This window comes from Camelina sativa, chromosome 11 (assembly GCF_000633955.1).
Source record: "Camelina sativa cultivar DH55 chromosome 11, Cs, whole genome shotgun sequence".
Lineage (NCBI taxonomy): Eukaryota > Viridiplantae > Streptophyta > Magnoliopsida > Brassicales > Brassicaceae > Camelina > Camelina sativa.
The window spans coordinates 40,789,691-40,808,989 of NC_025695.1; the positions used below are offsets into that span (position 1 = coordinate 40,789,691).

General features: G+C 34.9%; 1 protein-coding gene, 1 long non-coding RNA gene and 1 pseudogene across 2 annotated transcripts; 1 reads left to right on the top strand and 2 right to left on the bottom strand.

Moving 5' to 3' along the window:
- Window positions 1,055–1,749, top strand: LOC104725773. Its single transcript, XR_757965.1, has 3 exons — window positions 1,055–1,129; window positions 1,229–1,310; window positions 1,446–1,749. It is a non-coding gene; the product is annotated as an uncharacterized LOC104725773 (long non-coding RNA).
- LOC109127426 lies at window positions 6,181–7,735 on the bottom strand (annotated as a pseudogene).
- LOC104728830 (putative F-box protein At5g52620) lies at window positions 9,493–9,969 on the bottom strand. The gene has a single exon (XM_019232089.1). The coding sequence runs from the start codon at window positions 9,967–9,969 to the stop codon at window positions 9,493–9,495; it is 477 nt and encodes a 158-aa protein (XP_019087634.1).

Sequence of the window (19,299 nt, forward strand, 5' to 3'; positions counted from 1 at the left end):
TTGTAATACGATATAGGTCTAAAAGAACATCTAAACCAACGTGCAACAGAATTAGAGCATCGACAAGAAACCTGGGAAAACATAATGACAAGCCAAAAAAAAAAAAAGATTGAGCTAATGACAACCAATTAAACATGTAGATGGAAAAGTTACAGTTATATGAAAAGTAGCTAGATTCTGTGTTCTAAGTTAATAACTTATACACTTGAGAAGTTGAGATCTTCTCCATAGTATCCTTTGACGCTCCCAAGTCCCAACCCTGGGATTCTAACATATTTTACATATTTTGGCTCGCCCTTGGTACACGACTACACGTAATCGATTTATTGGTCAAAGTTTCAAATATGCAAAAACTCTATATAATTTACATTCTTTATTTTGGACGCTCATGTACTGGATACAAAAGTGTTTAAACGTAGTTCAAATGGAAAGCTTGGAATTATAAGATGTTAAAATTGTCGCATTTAAAGGTGCTAACCCTAAGTTTTGGTCATACCAAGCTTTATATAATAAAAAGACACTATATTTATTTTTCTTCATTTTTCTTACATATACAACCTTGTTAAATTATTTCTGGAAATTTAAGGAAAAAAAAAATAATTTCCGGAAATTTACTAATGTATTTGTTCTTTTTTTATACATAGATTTGTTTTTCTTACATGCATATATTACCTTGTTAAATTGGAAAATTACCTTGTCAAATAATTTCCAAAAAAATTATTTATGTTCTATATTAAAGTAAAAAAATCTTAGAGATATAAATGTATTATTATTTTTTTGTCAAAGATATGTTATGATATGTAAAAAATCTTAGAGAGATTCATTAAAGTAAAATATCTATGAATCTAATGTATATGAATTTCCGGAAATCCATTAAAGTAAAAAATCTTAGAGAGATAGATGTATTATTTATTTTTTTGTCAAAGATATGTTGTGGTTTTGGGAAATTAAGACATAATTATTATTTCACAGCCATGTGTCTGGCTTTTATGGATTACTTCCACAAAAGAAAAAGAAAAAAGGAAGATCCATTCTTGAGTGCTGTATATATAGAGTTCATTGGCATTCTTGTCCATCATCCTTCTCTTCTACTTCCAAGATTTCTAGCTTTTTTTTTTCTCAAAAAATGGTGCGTTTTTTTCTTAGTAAACCTATTGAACAAAATCTCTTTTTTTTTTTTTTTTTTTTTCTTTTTATAATGAATTTATTAAAGCTCCCTAATTTGTAGTCGACGACAATTGTATTCAAGTATGCAGAGTGTCCCGAAAAAAAATGGAGGAAAGGATTCCAGTGTTTGGTTTGTTTCCCAGGTACACCTACACACACCCATCGATTATATTGGAACTACTTTTTGTTGTTGATATAAATTATTATAAATACATAATTTTACTTAGACTTGTGAATTTTAAACAATGTTAATGATTGTCACTTTTTTCTATTGTTAGGAGTTGAAACTTCATGTTGTGCTATCGTGCCAAACCATTTTGCAGTGAAGGGAAAAAATATTGATCAAGAACAACTATTGAAGAAATTGAACACGATCCTTAAAAATGTCGTAATCATTGATCATTCGGCATACCCTGCTGATCATTTTTTTCTGCCTTCTGAAGTCTGGAACAAAAGTACCGACTTTGTTGTAACTCTTTAGACATATATATGGTTTTTTCGTATTATTCTATTATAAAAGTTTGGACTTTTGTGTAAGTCTTTAGACATATACTATATGGTGATATTAAATTATATTATCCATTCTTAATTATACTAATCATTTTGGTCAAGAAGATTGAATTTTCCTTCTCTTCTTATATATATGCATCCAATATGGTCACTAGTGTTTGTTTTCTTGGTCGGTCGGTATATATTTAGTTATGGAGTTATATACCTCAGAATGAGCTACTGAAAAGTTAAGTGCATCTAGGCGATATACATCCATATTGGTTTGCAAATGGTCAGAGTCAGCCTAGTTCTTGTTCCTCCATAAATGGTATATACATGCTTGCGTAAACAAAAAGCTCAAATAAAATTGAGAGAAGACGAGTGGATATATAACTTATGATAATATCACTGTACATACACCATCCTTATTTCAAAAGACGTATATATTTAGGGACAATTTGCCTGATAACCAAAATAACACATAATTCGGAGTTATGAATTGTGGCTTAAATTTAATCTGAATATATAATTAAGGGTATAATTGGCTTTTGTTATACCCTAAAACATATTTTACCAAACTTTTACAAAAAGAATGTATATAGACAAAAGTTTTAAAAACCTCCTTTACAAAAGAAAAATTTTCGATTTTCATTTTTTTTGATAAAAAAAGAAAATGTACAATTTTATTAACGAAAAGGACATGTGTGTAATTTAGCTTGTGCTAAGAAGTTTCTTCTTCGGCCTGAAAATAAATAATTGAAAAGGCTGGATGCAACTAACTAGGGGAGAACAAACATGAGATAATGTGCGAGTGAAAGCAGAGCTTCGACTGTCGATTATAGACAAACTTCTACCCTAATTAGTGTAGCATTGTAAAAATGGAAGAATGAATTTGCATTTTGGAGGATTTATTATTTTTTTAAAATTCACCTGTTATTCAACTTAGGATTTTTAAATTACTTCTCAAATCCAATGTTATTCAATATGACAGTTGTTAAAAATCATTCAAAACCACTCACAGTCCCCTGTTATTCAATCAACAATTTGTAAAAATCATATCAAATCAACTGTTGTTCAAAACATAACTTTTTTTTATAAGAAAACCATAATAGAGATTTTGGGAGACTTTGGGTACTTTTGTATAAGAGAAATCCTGTTGAAAAAATCACACCTTCATAAGTGTGATTTTGAAGGATTGGTTAAAAAAAAAAACAATACACGTAAAAGAAGAAAAAGTTAGCGAGGTATAACTTGGGTTTGAAAGTTTTGTCAAAAGAGTCACATCCATAAGCTCCTTTCCGAGCGTAAAAGACGGAACCGATCATGTAACCACCGTAGTTAGGAACGCCAAAGTTAGCAATGGCTTCATCATGCTTAGACTGCATTGCCAAAGGGTTCATGCTACTCTTCTCCACGATGAATCTCTCGAAAACTCCGTTGACCGCCATGGTCATCGCTAGAAACAGAGCCAAGCTGGCTTCTTTATGAATCAAACTTGGGCTTTCAAAAGGTTTTCATATCTGTTCTTGAGAAAGTGAAATCAAGTCGGAAAGTAAGGATTTTTTTCCCAGAAATAGGTTGCTTTGTTTTTTTTTTCTGTAAAGTTTCTAAAGAAAGTTATATCTTAAATAGAGTTAGTGGGTCGCTGTCATCAGAGATAGTGGTAACATTTTATGATAAGAAAATCTAATAATTTCGTTATACGTGATAACTGTTACGGAGGAGAGCTTTTGTTTCTCCCTGGAGAAGGAGGAGGAGAAGAGGACGAAGGATACATCCTTCCGTATGGGTTTCACGTCATCGGCGTTGCTGACTTGCCTAAGCAGGTGTGAGTGTCTTATATGTGTATATAAGACATGAATTTACATACAGTTTCGTGTTATTCTTTCACTTATTTTTGTTCATCATTATGAAAGTTACATTCTTGAATGAACAATGTGTCTTTGTGTGAGAATCCCTTACAATCACCCAAAATTATTTTTTAAAATCTCACCAAATCTCATCAAATCACAAACTATTTTCTCCTTTTAAAAATAAAAAATACTAACAAATCCACCAAAATACTCTAAAAACTCACCCAAATCTCCTAAAATCCAAAATATCATAAATTTCTCAAAATTCTTCAAAATTATAATTTGAATACACCCCCTAAACTACTCGATGTGGGGGAATCCATAAAGAAATTCAACTCCATAAATTCATAATAGAAACAAAAAAATCTGCACCAACAATAAATAAGTAATAGAATCACCAACCTATGATTTGTTTTCGATTTAACATCGTTGCGTAGTCGGAGTAAAATATCTTCCTTCATAGATGTCATGGCTACAATGTCTTGAAAGAAAGCAAAATCTTGCATGAGAAAAGATTGTTTCTGGAGCTTGAAGCACCATTCTATTTTTTTTAAAAAGACTAATGAAGTACCGAAAAGAGTCTAGAGAAAGTGATTCAAAATCAAATACACAAAATTAAAGCGGAATAGAAGTCGTTTAGCATTTTTAAATTACATAAAAATAGTGCTTGTTAATTAAGGATAATGGAGATCGTGGGGGTTATGGAGGAGAGGTAGAACGGTTTTTTGTTTTTTGTTTTTTTTTTGTTTTTTTTTCTCTTTTCTGTTACTTTTTCTGAAAATTGATTTGTGTTGGCTGATGTGTTACAATATTATTGGTACAATGACTTGTGATTTATAACATAAAGGATATGTAGAATATAATCATATATGAAGAAGAATCTAGAAGAGAAAATGAGCATACTGTATATTAATAATCTATATATACATTTTTGGAGACATTTATAAAATAAATTATGAAGTTAGCACTTATTTACCGTCATACCATTGGCATTAAATAATTAACTAGATTAGTACCCGTGCTAGAGTACGGATTAAAATTATTTTTATTTATATAGTAATTTTATATAAAATATAATTTATGTGATTGTTTTTAAAAGTTTTTTTGAATAAAACATTATGCAATAAAATCATATGCTAAATATGATGGCTTGAAAATAACACATATTTTGCAAGTTTTATATTGTTAATGATTCCAGATAAGTACATGTGCTATAACACAGGTTAAATTTTATTTTATACAAAATTTTGTATATTTTATATTTTAAAATATAATTTTAATATGGAACATCTCGAATCATCTTGAATGACATACCAACATCTTTGGAATAATGTGTCCAACTATGTAGTATCTTAGCTCGAATATACCATGAATTTTTGTAGGGTTACAAATTGTTTTAGCATTGTAAACTGAGAAATATTGTCATTTTGTTTTCTTCTTTTTTGGATGAATATTGTGATTTCCGGTTAATGGAGGTGCGTATGATTTATAATAAGAGCCTTCTGATAAAGTTAGGTAAGATTTATTTTTTTAGTATAATCAAAAATCACTTGTACTCTGTGGAAGAGTGATTAATTTTTATTAATTTCTGAGATTTTTTGCCTATATATGGTTAGTTAAATATTCTTTGAATATTTTATTTCATTCTTTGGAATATCCTTTTTAAGAGGATCATAATCCTAAATCTATATAACTTATTAAATAATTAATTCATATAAGCTATCAAATAATTAATCTGAGTCATAACCTATATTAATATAATATGATCTACGAATTTGAAGTTGTGTAATTCCATTTTATTAAAAAGGGATTTAATAAATAAATTAACTATACTTATATTCGATTTTTTTAATAGAAATTAAGTGTTTTAAAAGGTAACAAACATAATTATAAATGTATACAAATTTATTTTTTTTTTATAAGGAGGTGAGTGAAGATGTATTGTTCTTTAAAAATTTAAAAAACTGATTTGATAAAAAGTAACTTTTAGCCTCACATACTATATTTTACTTTCACGAGTTTCATATGATGAGTTTTTGCAGATTAAAAATCTTTGAACATGTTACGTGATCCGCCTAGCATGGCAGGTTAAGACTATAGAATTAACACTAAAAATATTAGTTTATTTCATATAATATAGATTTGTAGTCATAGTTTGTAAAATTAACTTATAAATTATTTAGTATAAGAACTACAAAATATTACACATACTACAACACATTCTTAATATTCCAAAAAACAAAAAAATTTTATGCACATAAAAATATACACTAACATACCATATAGGCATATACCTCTGTTTAATTATAGAAAATAAAACTAAGTGTTTTAAAATTTTATATTTTATCTAATAATAAATTTAATGTAATTAGGCTATAAATATGTATAAAACGTAAGAAGAAGAAAAAACATTCTAAACAAAATTATAAATTAATTAGATAAAACAGTTAATTAATTAGGAATTTGAAAACTAAATAAATTAAAAATTATTATTTAAAATACATTAATTTATAATTTAGTCACGCGGTGTACTGCAGGTGAAAACCTAGTACTATTACAATATTAAAAGTCATATAAAGGATTTACTTGGAGTGAGAGTGACCAACAACATTAAAAAGAGAAAAAGAGAAAAAACTGCCCAACATTAAACGAAAGAAGAATCCAAAATCACTCATGTGATCATAATAAAGATCGCTCTTCTTGTTCTTATTACAGTACATATTACTTTCACCGTAATCCGTGAAGCAATCCCCTCTCGATATGAATATGATGTGCATTTGATTCCTCTAAACCAAACTACCCTTGAACGTTTCCTTTTAAGATCAACATAGACAAGATAAAACTGAAAAGATCGATCACGAGCTGCAACTTCATCACAACAAAACCCAACACTGCGCGAACAAGATCATACGAACACATCTCTCGAGTTATAACTATATATAGAAACCTTAGACCATTCTTGTTTCCCGGCATCTTCTAAAACCCATATATCATACATGCTAATTGCTAATATTGTTTGTAGCAAGTAACCAAAGCCCGTACTATTACCATTGGTCGGTATTTTCTTTGGTAATTCATTAAGGTAGAGAAACCAAAGCCCGTACTATTACCATTGCTCGGTATTTTAATGAAATTACCAAAATTTTCTGTCGCCACATAAAATCTCACTAATTTTGGTCCATGCGACGTGTCAGTAACATAATACAAAACACCATCAATGCATATTCCTCTGGTTATGGGAGTGTGATTATTCCCAACCTCGAGCATCGATGAAACTTGACCTCCTAGTGTTAACATTAGAGCTGTCAAAATGGGTGGGCTGTCCATGGTCCGTCCATATCCAATTCATTATAGACCGGTTATGCACAAGCCCATATTTAGAACGGGTCTAAATGGTTTTGGTCCGCTTTTGTCCATGGACAAAACTGGACGAACAATATAGATATTGGGCGGTCCATAATACTTAAAAACGTAAGTCAAAATTGATTTGGGTAAAAAATTAAAACACAAATACGTTTTTGAATATTTATGTTTTTTTTCTTCTCATTTTACAAAATATGTTATATGTTTTCCAATGGACACCCATGGACAGCCAATAAAAATATAGTCATTAGTGGACATGATTGTTAATAGACCGGTCATTAATGAACACGGTCAGCTATTTGTCCAAAATCAAATTGAACAATGTTGGACGGGTCAAAATGGACGTGTAAAGCCCATTTTGACAGCACTAGTTAACACTTCCACTTTTTCGGCACTTCTTAAACATTCTTTTGAGAAAACAAGACCTTATATTGATAACTAATAGGATCATATCCCATATACCATTTCCTGAACAGTTTATAGAAATCGGATTGGGGGCCTTGGGGCAACATTACACCCTTTCTTGAGGCAGGATTGCATATCCACAGTTGACCCATGTATTCAACACATATCATCAAGCTATTGACACAACAAGGTGTATTAGAGGTACATTATCGACACATATCGAATTGATAACCTAAGAAGGTTGGGATGACGAGAAAAAATGCCAAAGATAAAATGTGTATAGCTCAGGTAAAGCAAACATGACACGTAGTTGACGAGTAGAGCATCGAGATTGGTATATGTTGATGAAATTTCGACTGCAGATGATTGAATTCCAAAGCTTTGGATACACAGAGAAATATCCCCAGGGTTTTCACAGGTAATCTTAAGAAAATTTCAACTAGGTCTTCAGAAAACATATTTCATTAACAAAAAATTGAGTACTTTTTTTCTTTCTGTTTGATAAGATTTTCTTGTATTTCTCATCTATAAATCATGATTATAATATATGTAATAGAGGCAAATTTGCGTAATCATTATAATGGAAGATTGACTTGACTAATCTTTTTGTAAAAATGTATATTAAATATTAATCACTTCGTATCCAAATGAAATCAATACAATTAAGAATTACGACTAGTTCAATACATTTAAAAATTACGACTAGCTTTTATATATATATAATTTCGTATCCAAATGACTAAGTCATTATAATTAAGAATTGTGACTTTTTTTTCTTTACTTTTCAACACTAAATAAAGTTCTAATGAAATATCTCGTTTTCGATCTTATAAGCAAGAATCCAGTTGGTTACTGATCTTATAAGCAAGAATCCAGTTGGTTTCAGTTCTCTTACAGTTATAACTCAAGGGACACAATATAACTTAGTTATAACCTTGCAAAGAATCTTGAAGTCACTTGACATGAATGAGTATCTCGCGTGTAAGCGTCGCCTCGGAGAGCTTTCCCTTGACTTCATACGAAGAAGTTCGCTAAAATTTGTTTTTCTTATACAGGAAACTAGTTTCAACGTGGCTAAGAAACGGCTGTTGTTTCGGGTATCAACCAATAATTTCTTAGACAAGAAAACAAAAAAACTGATAGAGAGATCTTAAGGAACTTATAAATATAATATCATTATAGAAAGAAGTTGTATGAAAATGCATTTGATGAAGGATAAAATATTATTTTGCTTTCAAGTAACATCGAGATCAAACCTAGGAAAACAAACTTTATAAGCCAACAAAATGAGGAAGCTTACAACAAAACCTGTCCGACGATGGAAAGTCAGATTTCTAGGTACATGCACTACATAGACACTGAGTTATATAAATTTGAGATCTTCTGCATAGGCTACAAAGGTGTAGACTCTACTATGATTCTTAGGAGCTTCAAAACCTTGGATTCCAACTCTTTCGAGAGTTTTCCTTTCGAGATTGAAGAATAAAACATAGAAGGGTTTAGATGTATAATCCATGGACATAATTATTTCACCATCAGCAGGGCCGTCTCTACCCCATGGCAGAGTAGGCAAATGCCATGGGTCCATCCCAAATATTAAAAAATTTCTTTAAGCAAAAGGGTCCAATTTTTTCAAAAAAAAAATTTATTAAAGGTTTTTAGGTTTTTTAAAAATTTGACAGAGGTCCCATATTTGTTTAAGACGGGGCTGAGCAGTTACTCCAACAACCGAAAAAGCACCCTCAACAACTATATCCACCGGAATACGGTAATCACGTTCCACCCATTCCTGTTTATGGGCATCCTCTAGGGTTTCCAAAGAAAACTGAAGCCTACTCCTACGCCTTCTTCCATAAGGTTCACCGAACCAATCCCAGCTAATCACGCCTAATTTACCCTTGTAATTAATCAGTTTACAAGGCGTAGTGGAACAAGTAGATTTGAACCAACTATAACTTCTCTTAAAATTAAGAAACCAAAGCTTTTCATACCTAACATCAAAGCAAACTATAACCTCCACACCCTTGTCGTGTTCAGTCACGTAATACAAAACCCCATTGATGCATATCCCTTCACTTATAGGATAATGGTGTACGGGACACTGGATCTTTCTCCATGACACTTTTCCTGTTCCTACTGTCAGAATATGTGCCTCTCGATAAGGTGGCTTGCTTATCGCAAGTACCTTATATTGCTTGCATATGGGATCATACCCTTATAAGCTCCTTGGCTCACCGATCTTAGTTCTCAGCTGAGGTAACCCTGTGTACTGTCCCGTGCTAGGGTTACATATCACCGGCACTTTATCTATACCGTCCTTTGAGATCCGCATATTCGAGAAGTATAGTAGGCCGGAGACAGGGCCACATATATTTCCTGGTCCGACGTCTCCAAGCAACTCCATATGAAAATCGGCGGATACTATAAGAGAATGATTCTCATCTGGACTCTGAGGCTGAAGACACGAGTATAAACGCCATTTAGAGTAATAATTGGTGGCGAATAAGAGACGCGGCGGCTGATTGGAGGAGGACCTAGTCAGGGACAACTCGGTGAACTCTGGACGTCCAAGTATGAACGCACAGAATTTGGATACGAGACCAAACCTAGCGATTGATTTATTACACGATCTCGAGAGTATCTCGTGAATGATATCAATCGGGATGACATCTGAGTTGTCTTCTCGTTCCATAGAGTTCTAAGATCGTGTGTTTTTTGGTTCCAGATCTTAGAAGGGCAACCTCTAGTTAGGGTTTTAAGGGCAATCTCTATAGTTTTGCACAAAATAGGGCAATCTCTTAGGCCCAAAAGGCTTTTAGAAGGCTGGACGAAGTTAGGGAGAACAAAACATGAGATAACGTTTTAGTAGTGTAAATGTGTAATATAGCCAGTACCCAACTATCTTTGAATCTTTTTGAAAATTATTAATGTAAAATTTATGAAGAAGAAACGAGAGGAGAAAATGAGCATATTACTGTTACAAGAAGTCCTACAAAGTATTCATTGACCAACATTAAAGACAGACCAGTATTAACCGAAAGAAGAATCCATTTACTCATGTGATCATGTAACATCAAGATCACTCGCTTCTTGTATTATGTTCTTGTTTCAAGAACATAATACTTTCAATGTAATCCGTGAAAGCAAGCACCAAAGATGGTCGATATAAGCATTCGATTCCTCCCAACAAAATTTATCTTCATCGCCGTTTCATCATGAGATCAACATAGACAAAATAAAGCTGATAAAACAGATCACGAGCTGTAACGATAAGCTCATCTGTGCCACCAACAAAACCTGGCCAAACAAGATCATACGAACACATCTCTTGAGTTTTAACTATAGAAACGTTAGACCATTCTTGTTTCCCTGCATCTTCCAAAACCCAAAAGTCATACATGCTAATAATTTTTGTAGCAAGTAAAGCTAGTTTACCTTGGTAGTTCACAAAAGTAGAGAAACCATAAATATTAATAGCCTCAGATGGTATTTTAATGAAATTACCAAACATATATATGCGTATGTGTATGCAATGTGGGTAAATTTGCTTATACATTAATGGAAGATTGAGTTGACTACCTTTTTTTTTTGTAAAAATGTATGTACTACATAATTTGTATCTAAATAGCGTCAATACAATTAAGAATAACGACTAATTTTTTTGTATATTATAATTTGTACCCAAATGGTTTAGTCAATTCTATTAAGAATCGCGACTAATTTTTTGTCTTTACTGTTTAGACTAAATAAAGTTCAAAAGAAGTATCTCATTTTCGATCTTATTTATCTATCTTGTGAATGATCTTATGAGCAAGAATCCACTTGGTTTAAATTCACTTAAAATTTACTACTCAATGGACACAATCTTACTTAGTCATAACCTTGCAAAGAATCTTGAAGTCGCTTGACATGTATTTGTATCTCCATACTACATCTCGACTCGAAGAGCTTTCCTCTTATCTCATATGTAGAACCTCGTTAAATAATTGTACTTATGCAGGCTTAGAACTAAAGCTCCAAAAAGAAAACTATGAGTAGGATAAGACGAATACAAACTTTTGCTTATATTGTGGCGGTAATATATATGAGAAACATGTGTTTTTCAACCACACGCGTAACCTGAAATAGCGTACAAAAATAAATAAATAAAAGCTAGTGAGTCTCATATATTGTCGTCGAATGTGAGTGTTTAAAGACTCACTCTTCTTGTTAATTGCACAAAAGTTCGAGTGTTAAATGCGTGTCAAAGTGTCTTCATACTCTCAATTAATCATAGGTATCGTTAAGATCTTGAAAGAACCTTATAGACAATAATATCATTACGAAAAGTTTTATAAAAATGCATTCATGAAGGATAAAACATTATTATTTATTTTTTTGGTAGAACGGATAAAACATTATTTTGCTTTCAAGCAACGTAGAGAGAAGACAATCTAGAATTTTTATTTTATTTTTATAAGCCAACAAAATGTTGAAGCTGACAACAAAACCTGTCAATGAAATGAAATGTCACATTTCCAAGTAAACTACTTAGACTATGAGTTATATAAACTTGAGATCTTCTGCATAGTCTACAAAGGTGTAGACTCTACTATGATTCCCATGAGCTTCAAAACCTTGGATTTCAACTCTTTTGGAGAGTGATCTTTTCGGGATTGAAGAATAAAACAAAGAAGGGATTATTATTATCTGTATAAACCATGGACATTATTATTTCACCATTAACAGTCACTCCAACGACGGAAATAGTACCCTCAACAGCTATATCCACCGGAAAATAGTAAACACGTCTACACCATTTCTGTTTCTGAGCATCCTCTAGAGTCCACATAGAAAAATGAAGACTACTCTTACGCCTTGGTTGACGGTGCCATTGCCAACAAATCACGCCTAATTTACCATTGTAATTTATCAGTTTAGGCGAATAATACTGGAATATCATCCGAAGAGTAGAATCTGCGTTAAGCAACCAAAGCTTTTCATACCTAACTGATACAAATAACTTGTAATCGCACAATCACACCAAGAAATCAACAAACGATCGATTGAGTATTCATAAAACACTAACCGATAAGCCAGCTCCCAGATTGGGAGAAACCCAACAAGTAATTTTTAGAAAGTTTTTACAATTTTTTTCTGATAAGATTTTCAATGATAATCCAAAATGAAAACAATCACACTGTTTTGATGTCTTCCCCAACGGCTTCTTAGCCGCTTAATCCTCACCCTCCACGTGTACCGCTTGAGATAAGCCGACTAAATTGATACCTTCTCACGTGCCACTCACACGTATGGTTCTGTATCACTAACATCAAAGCAAGCTATAATCTTCACATCCTTTTTGTTTTCAGCCATGTAATCTCCATCGAGTTTTTTCAAAGATCGTGTTTAGGGTTCCAGTTCTAGCCTTAACGTATGCTCCAATTTAGAGTTTTAGAGGTGCAATCACTCTAGAACCCCTAATGGGCCTAATGGGCCCAATGGGCTATGTTAAATTTTACCAATAAGAGATCTCGCTTCTCGCTTCGCAAGTCCAACGATCAATCTGCTTTGACTCGAATCATCCACCTCTTCCCCATGGCTCTAATTACTTACAATCAAATCTGTGATCTTCTTCTCTCTTCAGTTCGAACAAGATCGACTACTTTTAAAGGGCTTCAGCTTGGCTATATCGTTAAATTAGGGTTTATATAGAACATTTCAAACCCGACATATCTCTTCTATTTAAATGAAATCATAAAAACCTTAAATCTAATTTAAAAAGAATAAAACTATAATTATATAATTCTGACAAAATATTTAAACCCAACTAGGGAGTTTCCCGCACACTTGTGCGGGGCAAAACTTTTTTAAAACAATTATTGTCTAAACTTTTTATAGTCANCTTCTTCTTGAGATAGAAAAGGAACTCCCAGGTTGCTTCTTCCAATGGTTCACCCACCCACTTAACCAAAACCTTAGTAGCTGCTCGTCCTTGTCGATTCACCATCTTCCTTTCCACAATCAAATCAGGTTCATTGACAAATACCTCAGGCATCACAGTCGGTAGTTGAGTAGTGGTGGACACATTACCAACGAGAACCTTCAGTTGAGAGACATGGAATACCGGATGTATCTGGGACGACGATGGAAGAGCCAACTTGTACGCAACCTTCCTACATTTGTCAATGATCTTGTAAGGACCGAAGTACTTGGGTGATAACTTTTGATTTGCCCTTGAAACCACAGAGTGTTGACGGTATGGCTGAAGCTTGACATACACATATTCACCAATCTCAAAGTCACGCTCCGTGCGATGTTGATCCGCAACTTGTTTCATCCTGTGCTGTGCTCGAAGCAGGTGGAACTTAAGGAACTTCAACATATTCTCCCGTTCCTGTAACGAGCGAGCCACCACATCCACCTTACTCTCTCCTGGTAAATATGGAAGATGAACTGGAGGAGCTTGACCGTAAACTACCTCGAATGGAGTCATGTTGGTGGACGTATGGTAATTGGTGTTGTACCAGTATTCTGCCAAAGCGAGCCACTTGCACCACATGTGAGGGTGAGCGTGGCACATACAACGCAAGTACGTTTCAAGACATCTGTTGACTGCCTCTATCTGACCATCGCTTTGAGGATGGTACGCACTGGACATCTTAAGAGAAACCCCCTGCAGAGAAAAAAACTCCTTCCAGAACTCGCTTGTGAACACTGCATCTCTGTCACTCACAATCGAAGTAGGACAACCATGAAGTTTAAAAACATTGTCCAAGTAAGCCTGAGCAACCGAAAGAGCACTGTAAGGATGCGACAAAGCAATAAAATGTGTTGCCTTACTAAGTCGATCCACAACCACCATGATAATTGTCTTTCCTGCAGAGTCAGGCAAGCCATCAATGAAATCCATAGAGACATCGCTCCACACTGTCTCCGGAATTGGCAATGGCTGTAACAGACCAGGAGAAGCTGCATTATCGCTTTTGCATTGTTGGCAGACACTACAACCCCGAATAAACACTTGAATGTCCTTTACCATTCTCCTCCAGTAAAATAAACCCCTTACCCTCTGATAAGTAACTTCACAACCCGAGTGACCACCCACACCAGAGCAGTGTAGCCATTCCAATATCGAGTTCTTAATAGCAACATCAGCGGGTATGGCAATCTTATTCTTGCGCCTGAGAATGACTTGGCTCCAGGAGTAATTCTTCTTTGCTTCAGGGTTCTGATTCAAACGAGCAATAATGTCCTGAACCACGCTATCTGCAGTATACACAGCCTGAATTTCTCACAATAAATCACATTCAACAGTTGATATCGCCATATGCAAGATCTCAGACCCTTCTACTCGAGACAAGGCATCCGCTGCTACATTTTCCTTACCCTTCCTGTATTGAATCTCGTAATCAAACTCCAACAGTTTTGGCAGCCATTGTTGCTGTATTGGTGTATTGAGTCTCTGTTCCAGCAGATACTTGAGACTTTTTTGATCCGTTTTAATCACGAAGTGCTTTGACAAAAGATAATGTCACCATTTGCAGACTGCAAAGATAACTGCCAATAGCTCCTTCTCGTAGATGGATAAATGAAGTTGCTTCCCCTTCAGTTGACGACTTATATAGGCCAACGGATGACCCTCCTGCATCAGTACCACACCAATTCCCTGGCCACACGCGTCTGTCTCCACCACAAAAGGTTTTTCAAACAAGGGTAAAGCTAGTACAGGGGCATTACAGAGAACATCCTTCAGTTCCTGAAAAGCACATTGTACTCTCTCTGACCACTCAAACGCATCCTTTTTAGTCAAAGCATACAATGGTGCTGCGATCACACCAAACCCTTTGATAAACCTTCTATAGTATCCTGCTAAACCCAAAAAACCTCTCAACTGTTTCAGGGTAGTAGGAACCGGCCAATCCTGCACTGCCTGAATCTTTGCAGGATCAATAGCAATACCCTCATGGCTGATGAAATGGCCTAGATACTCCACTTTAGTAACCGCAAATGCACACTTACTCATCTTCACAAACAGTTTATGAGCACGCATAACTTCAAAGACACTTTGTAAGTGATGCACATGTTCCTCCAACGACGGACTATAGATAAGGATATCATCAAAAAACACAAGAACAAACCTCCGGAGAAAAGGCTTGAAAACTGCATTCATCAGGCTTTGGAAGGTTGCCGATGCATTTGTGAGACCGAAGGGCATAACTAAATATTCATAGTGTCCGCTATGTGTTTTAAAAAGCAGTCTTATGAACATCTGGAGGTGACATCCTGACTTGGTGGTAGCCGGCCCTTAAATCGATTTTAGAGAATACCTTAGACCCTCCCAATTCATCCATTAAATCCTCAATCAACGGTATAGGGAACCTGTCCTTCACAGTCATCCCATTGAGTTCCCTGTAGTCCACACATAAACGCCAAGTGCCATCTTTTTTCTTGACCAACACAACTAGAGACGCATAAGGTCTGGAACTAACTTGTATGGTTCCATCAGAAAGCATGTCCTCCACAATTTTATCAATTTCATTTTTTTGATGCAACGCATAACGGTAAGGACGCTGGTTAACTGGATTAGCACCCTCCGATAGCTTGATCTGATGGTTGTGATGATCTCTGAATGGGGGCAGTTCAGTTGGTTCAGCAAAAACATCAGGAAATTTCTCGACAATGTCCCCCACGACTATCTCTTCCGTGCTACCTCTAACCAATGTGTTCAGTGTACAAGAAGTCAACTCTTCCCCCTCTTTGACCTTCTGTACACACAACATAGCGAACTGAGCTTGCTCATCTTGTAACTTCTGCAGTTTTTGTGCCTTGACATCTTGAACTGAACCCTGTTTAAGGCCATTCAACAATACCTTCTTCTTGTTGAATCGAAATCGCATCTCCAAATTCAGAAAGTCTCAATTAATGACGCCCAATGTCTCCAACCATTGAATCCCAAGCACCATATCAACCCCTTGGAGAGGAATAAGAAACACATCCGATTGAAATTGAGTAGAGTTGAGCTTCCACTTAAAATTCCTGACCGTACCCTCCACTCTCAATTTCCTACCATCAGCCACAGACACTCGAGTGAGCCCTACAGACTCCACTACACACCCGAGCTTATCTGCCATTCTCGAATCTACAAAATTGTGAGTTGAACCAGAATCTACTAACATAAAAAGGATCTTCTTGTCAACAGTTCCTCTTACCCTCATAGTTTTGTAATATGAAATTCCAAATACAACATTGACCGAAATGCGAGGCATGTTAGACTCTTCTTCTTCTACCAACTCCTCCACTGCGTCCTCAAACTCCTCTTCCACATCCATCCGGAATAGTTGCGTTTTCATATGCACCAGGTAGTGTTAGTATACTTCTCATCGCAGAAATAGCAGAGACCCCTCGCTCTCCTCTCACTCATTTCCTGCTAAGACAGCTTCTTAGCCGGATTACCAGCTGCTTTGAAAGATGTTTTTCTACCCTGATGATCAGTTTTAGCTACCGTCTCACCTCCTCCCTTGCTAACCGTACCTTGTTTAGGAGACCAAGCTGCATTGGTAGACTTTTTGGGATGCGCCTTCTCATACAGCCTGCCTAACAAGAAACAGTGTCGAACTGTCACTGGTTGAAACATCCTTACATACATCTGTGTGTCCAACCTCAACCCAGCCAAGTATACACTCACCAAGTACTCTTCCCGAAGGTTCAATGTGATTTTAATCAGAGTGAAATTTTGATGATAATCCTCAATTCCATTGGTTTCCTGCAACTCTTTGAGTTCAGCCATGGGATCATCTCCCACATCCTCGAACCTTTCCTTTAGCAACCTCACATATCCATTCCAGTCATATAATACTTCCAACCCGACCCCTGTTTGAACAAAATCATGATGCCACGATGCCGCATGATTATCAAAATGAATCGACGCACTTCTCACTTTCATTTCATTAGGGGTGAAGTCTACACCAAAAAATTCTTCTGCATTAAACAACCACTCCTTAAGACGAGTCCCATCAAACCTTGGAAAGTCTATTTTTCCCAATCTAGTAACACCACCATAATAATACTGAGCCTCAGGCCTTACCAGATCAGGTCGATCATCCCTCCTTGCCTCTCTTGATCCAGATCCACTACCTGCAGACGGAGAAAATGCCGATCCCTACGGTTTCGTTTTTGGTGAAACATCCGGTGATATCTGCACCGACTTCCCCTTAGCAGACGCATCCAACGGAGGTTGAGTAGTCACTCGCCTCAACAGCTCGTATAGATCTGTAAAGCGTTGTAGTGTCTCTTGGTGCCGCTCATCGACTCGAGCCTCCAAACGTGACATCCTCTCTTCCAAGTTTTCTTCCTTCCGATCTGAGTCAACCTTCCGATCCTAATCGACAACCTCTTCCTTCGTCGCTTCTCTGACTTGCGATCTCGTTCCCATCATCTTAACTCCAAGGATCGATTTCGCTCTGATACCTTTGATACAAATAACTTGTAATCGCACAATCACACCAAGAAATCAACAAACGATCGATTGAGTATTCATAAAACACTAACCGATAAGCCAGCTCCCAGATTAGGAGAAACCCAACAAGTAATTTTTAGAAAGTTTTTACAATTTTTTTCTGATAAGATTTTCAATGATAATCCAAAATGAAAACAATCACACTGTTTTGATGTCTTCCCCAACGGCTTCTTAGCCGCTTAATCCTCACCCTCCACGTGTACCGCTTGAGATAAGCCGACTAAATTGATACCTTCTCACGTGCCACTCACACGTATGGTTCTGTATCACTAACATCAAAGCAAGCTATAATCTTCACATCCTTTTTGTTTTCAGCCATGTAATCTCCATCGAGTTTTTTCAAAGATCGTGTTTAGGGTTCCAGTTCTAGCCTTAACGTATGCTCCAATTTAGAGTTTTAGAGGTGCAATCACTCTAGAACCCCTAATGGGCCTAATGGGCCCAATGGGCTATGTTAAATTTTACCAATAAGAGATCTCGCTTCTCGCTTCGCAAGTCCAACGATCAATCTGCTTTGACTCGAATCATCCACCTCTTCCCCATGGCTCTAATTACTTACAATCAAATCTGTGATCTTCTTCTCTCTTCAGTTCGAACAAGATCGACTACTTTTAAAGGGCTTCAGCTTGGCTATATCGTTAAATTAGGGTTTATATAGAACATTTCAAACCCGACATATCTCTTCTATTTAAATGAAATCATAAAAACCTTAAATCTAATTTAAAAAGAATAAAACTATAATTATATAATTCTGACAAAATATTTAAACCCAACTAGGGAGTTTCCCGCACACTTGTGCGGGGCAAAACTTTTTTAAAACAATTATTGTCTAAACTTTTTATAGTCAAATATAACACTAATTCAATTCTTTTATACGCGTGTATGGGCAAATATATTTTAAATAATAGTTCAACTAACTTAACAAACCAAAAAGTAAATTAATTATAAGACTAAACAGGATTCTAACAAAAACGTAAATAGAAAAGAATTAACCAAAAGAGCAACTATAATTTAATCTTCAATAATAAGGACCGGAAATAATTTTTCTAATATAAATATAAAGTAATATAGTTAGGGAGTTACCAACGAGCATTCGTGACCAAATGTAATTAACAAAAATAATTTAAAATATTTGTAGGTTAGCATCGGATAACTTACCATTCGTGGACATTATATTGGGGTATGGCTGCAATAAAAATAGGTTAAAATTCATAAAAAAATCAGTTAAAAAAAATATTAATATTTTAAAATTATAACTACAATTAGAAATTCAATTCATGAAAACAGTAAAGCATATCAATAGCATCTCACCATAGATAAACAATCAAAATCACATAATAGTAAATCCGATTCATTAGAATCAAATATTGTAACTGAGCGCCTCTATATTGATAACAATTTTACAAATAGAAATTTCTCGAAACAAATATTTATAATAGATTATAGTATTTATTTTTTATTTTTCTAAAATGTTAAATGGGATATGAATATTTGAATTCTATTTTTTTTCTAATTTTCATTTAA

Excerpts from the sequence above, each read along its gene's own strand:
- LOC104728830 (XM_019232089.1), bottom strand. The coding sequence starts at position 9,969 with ATGGAACGAGAAGACAACTCAGATGTCATCCCGATTGATATCATTCAC.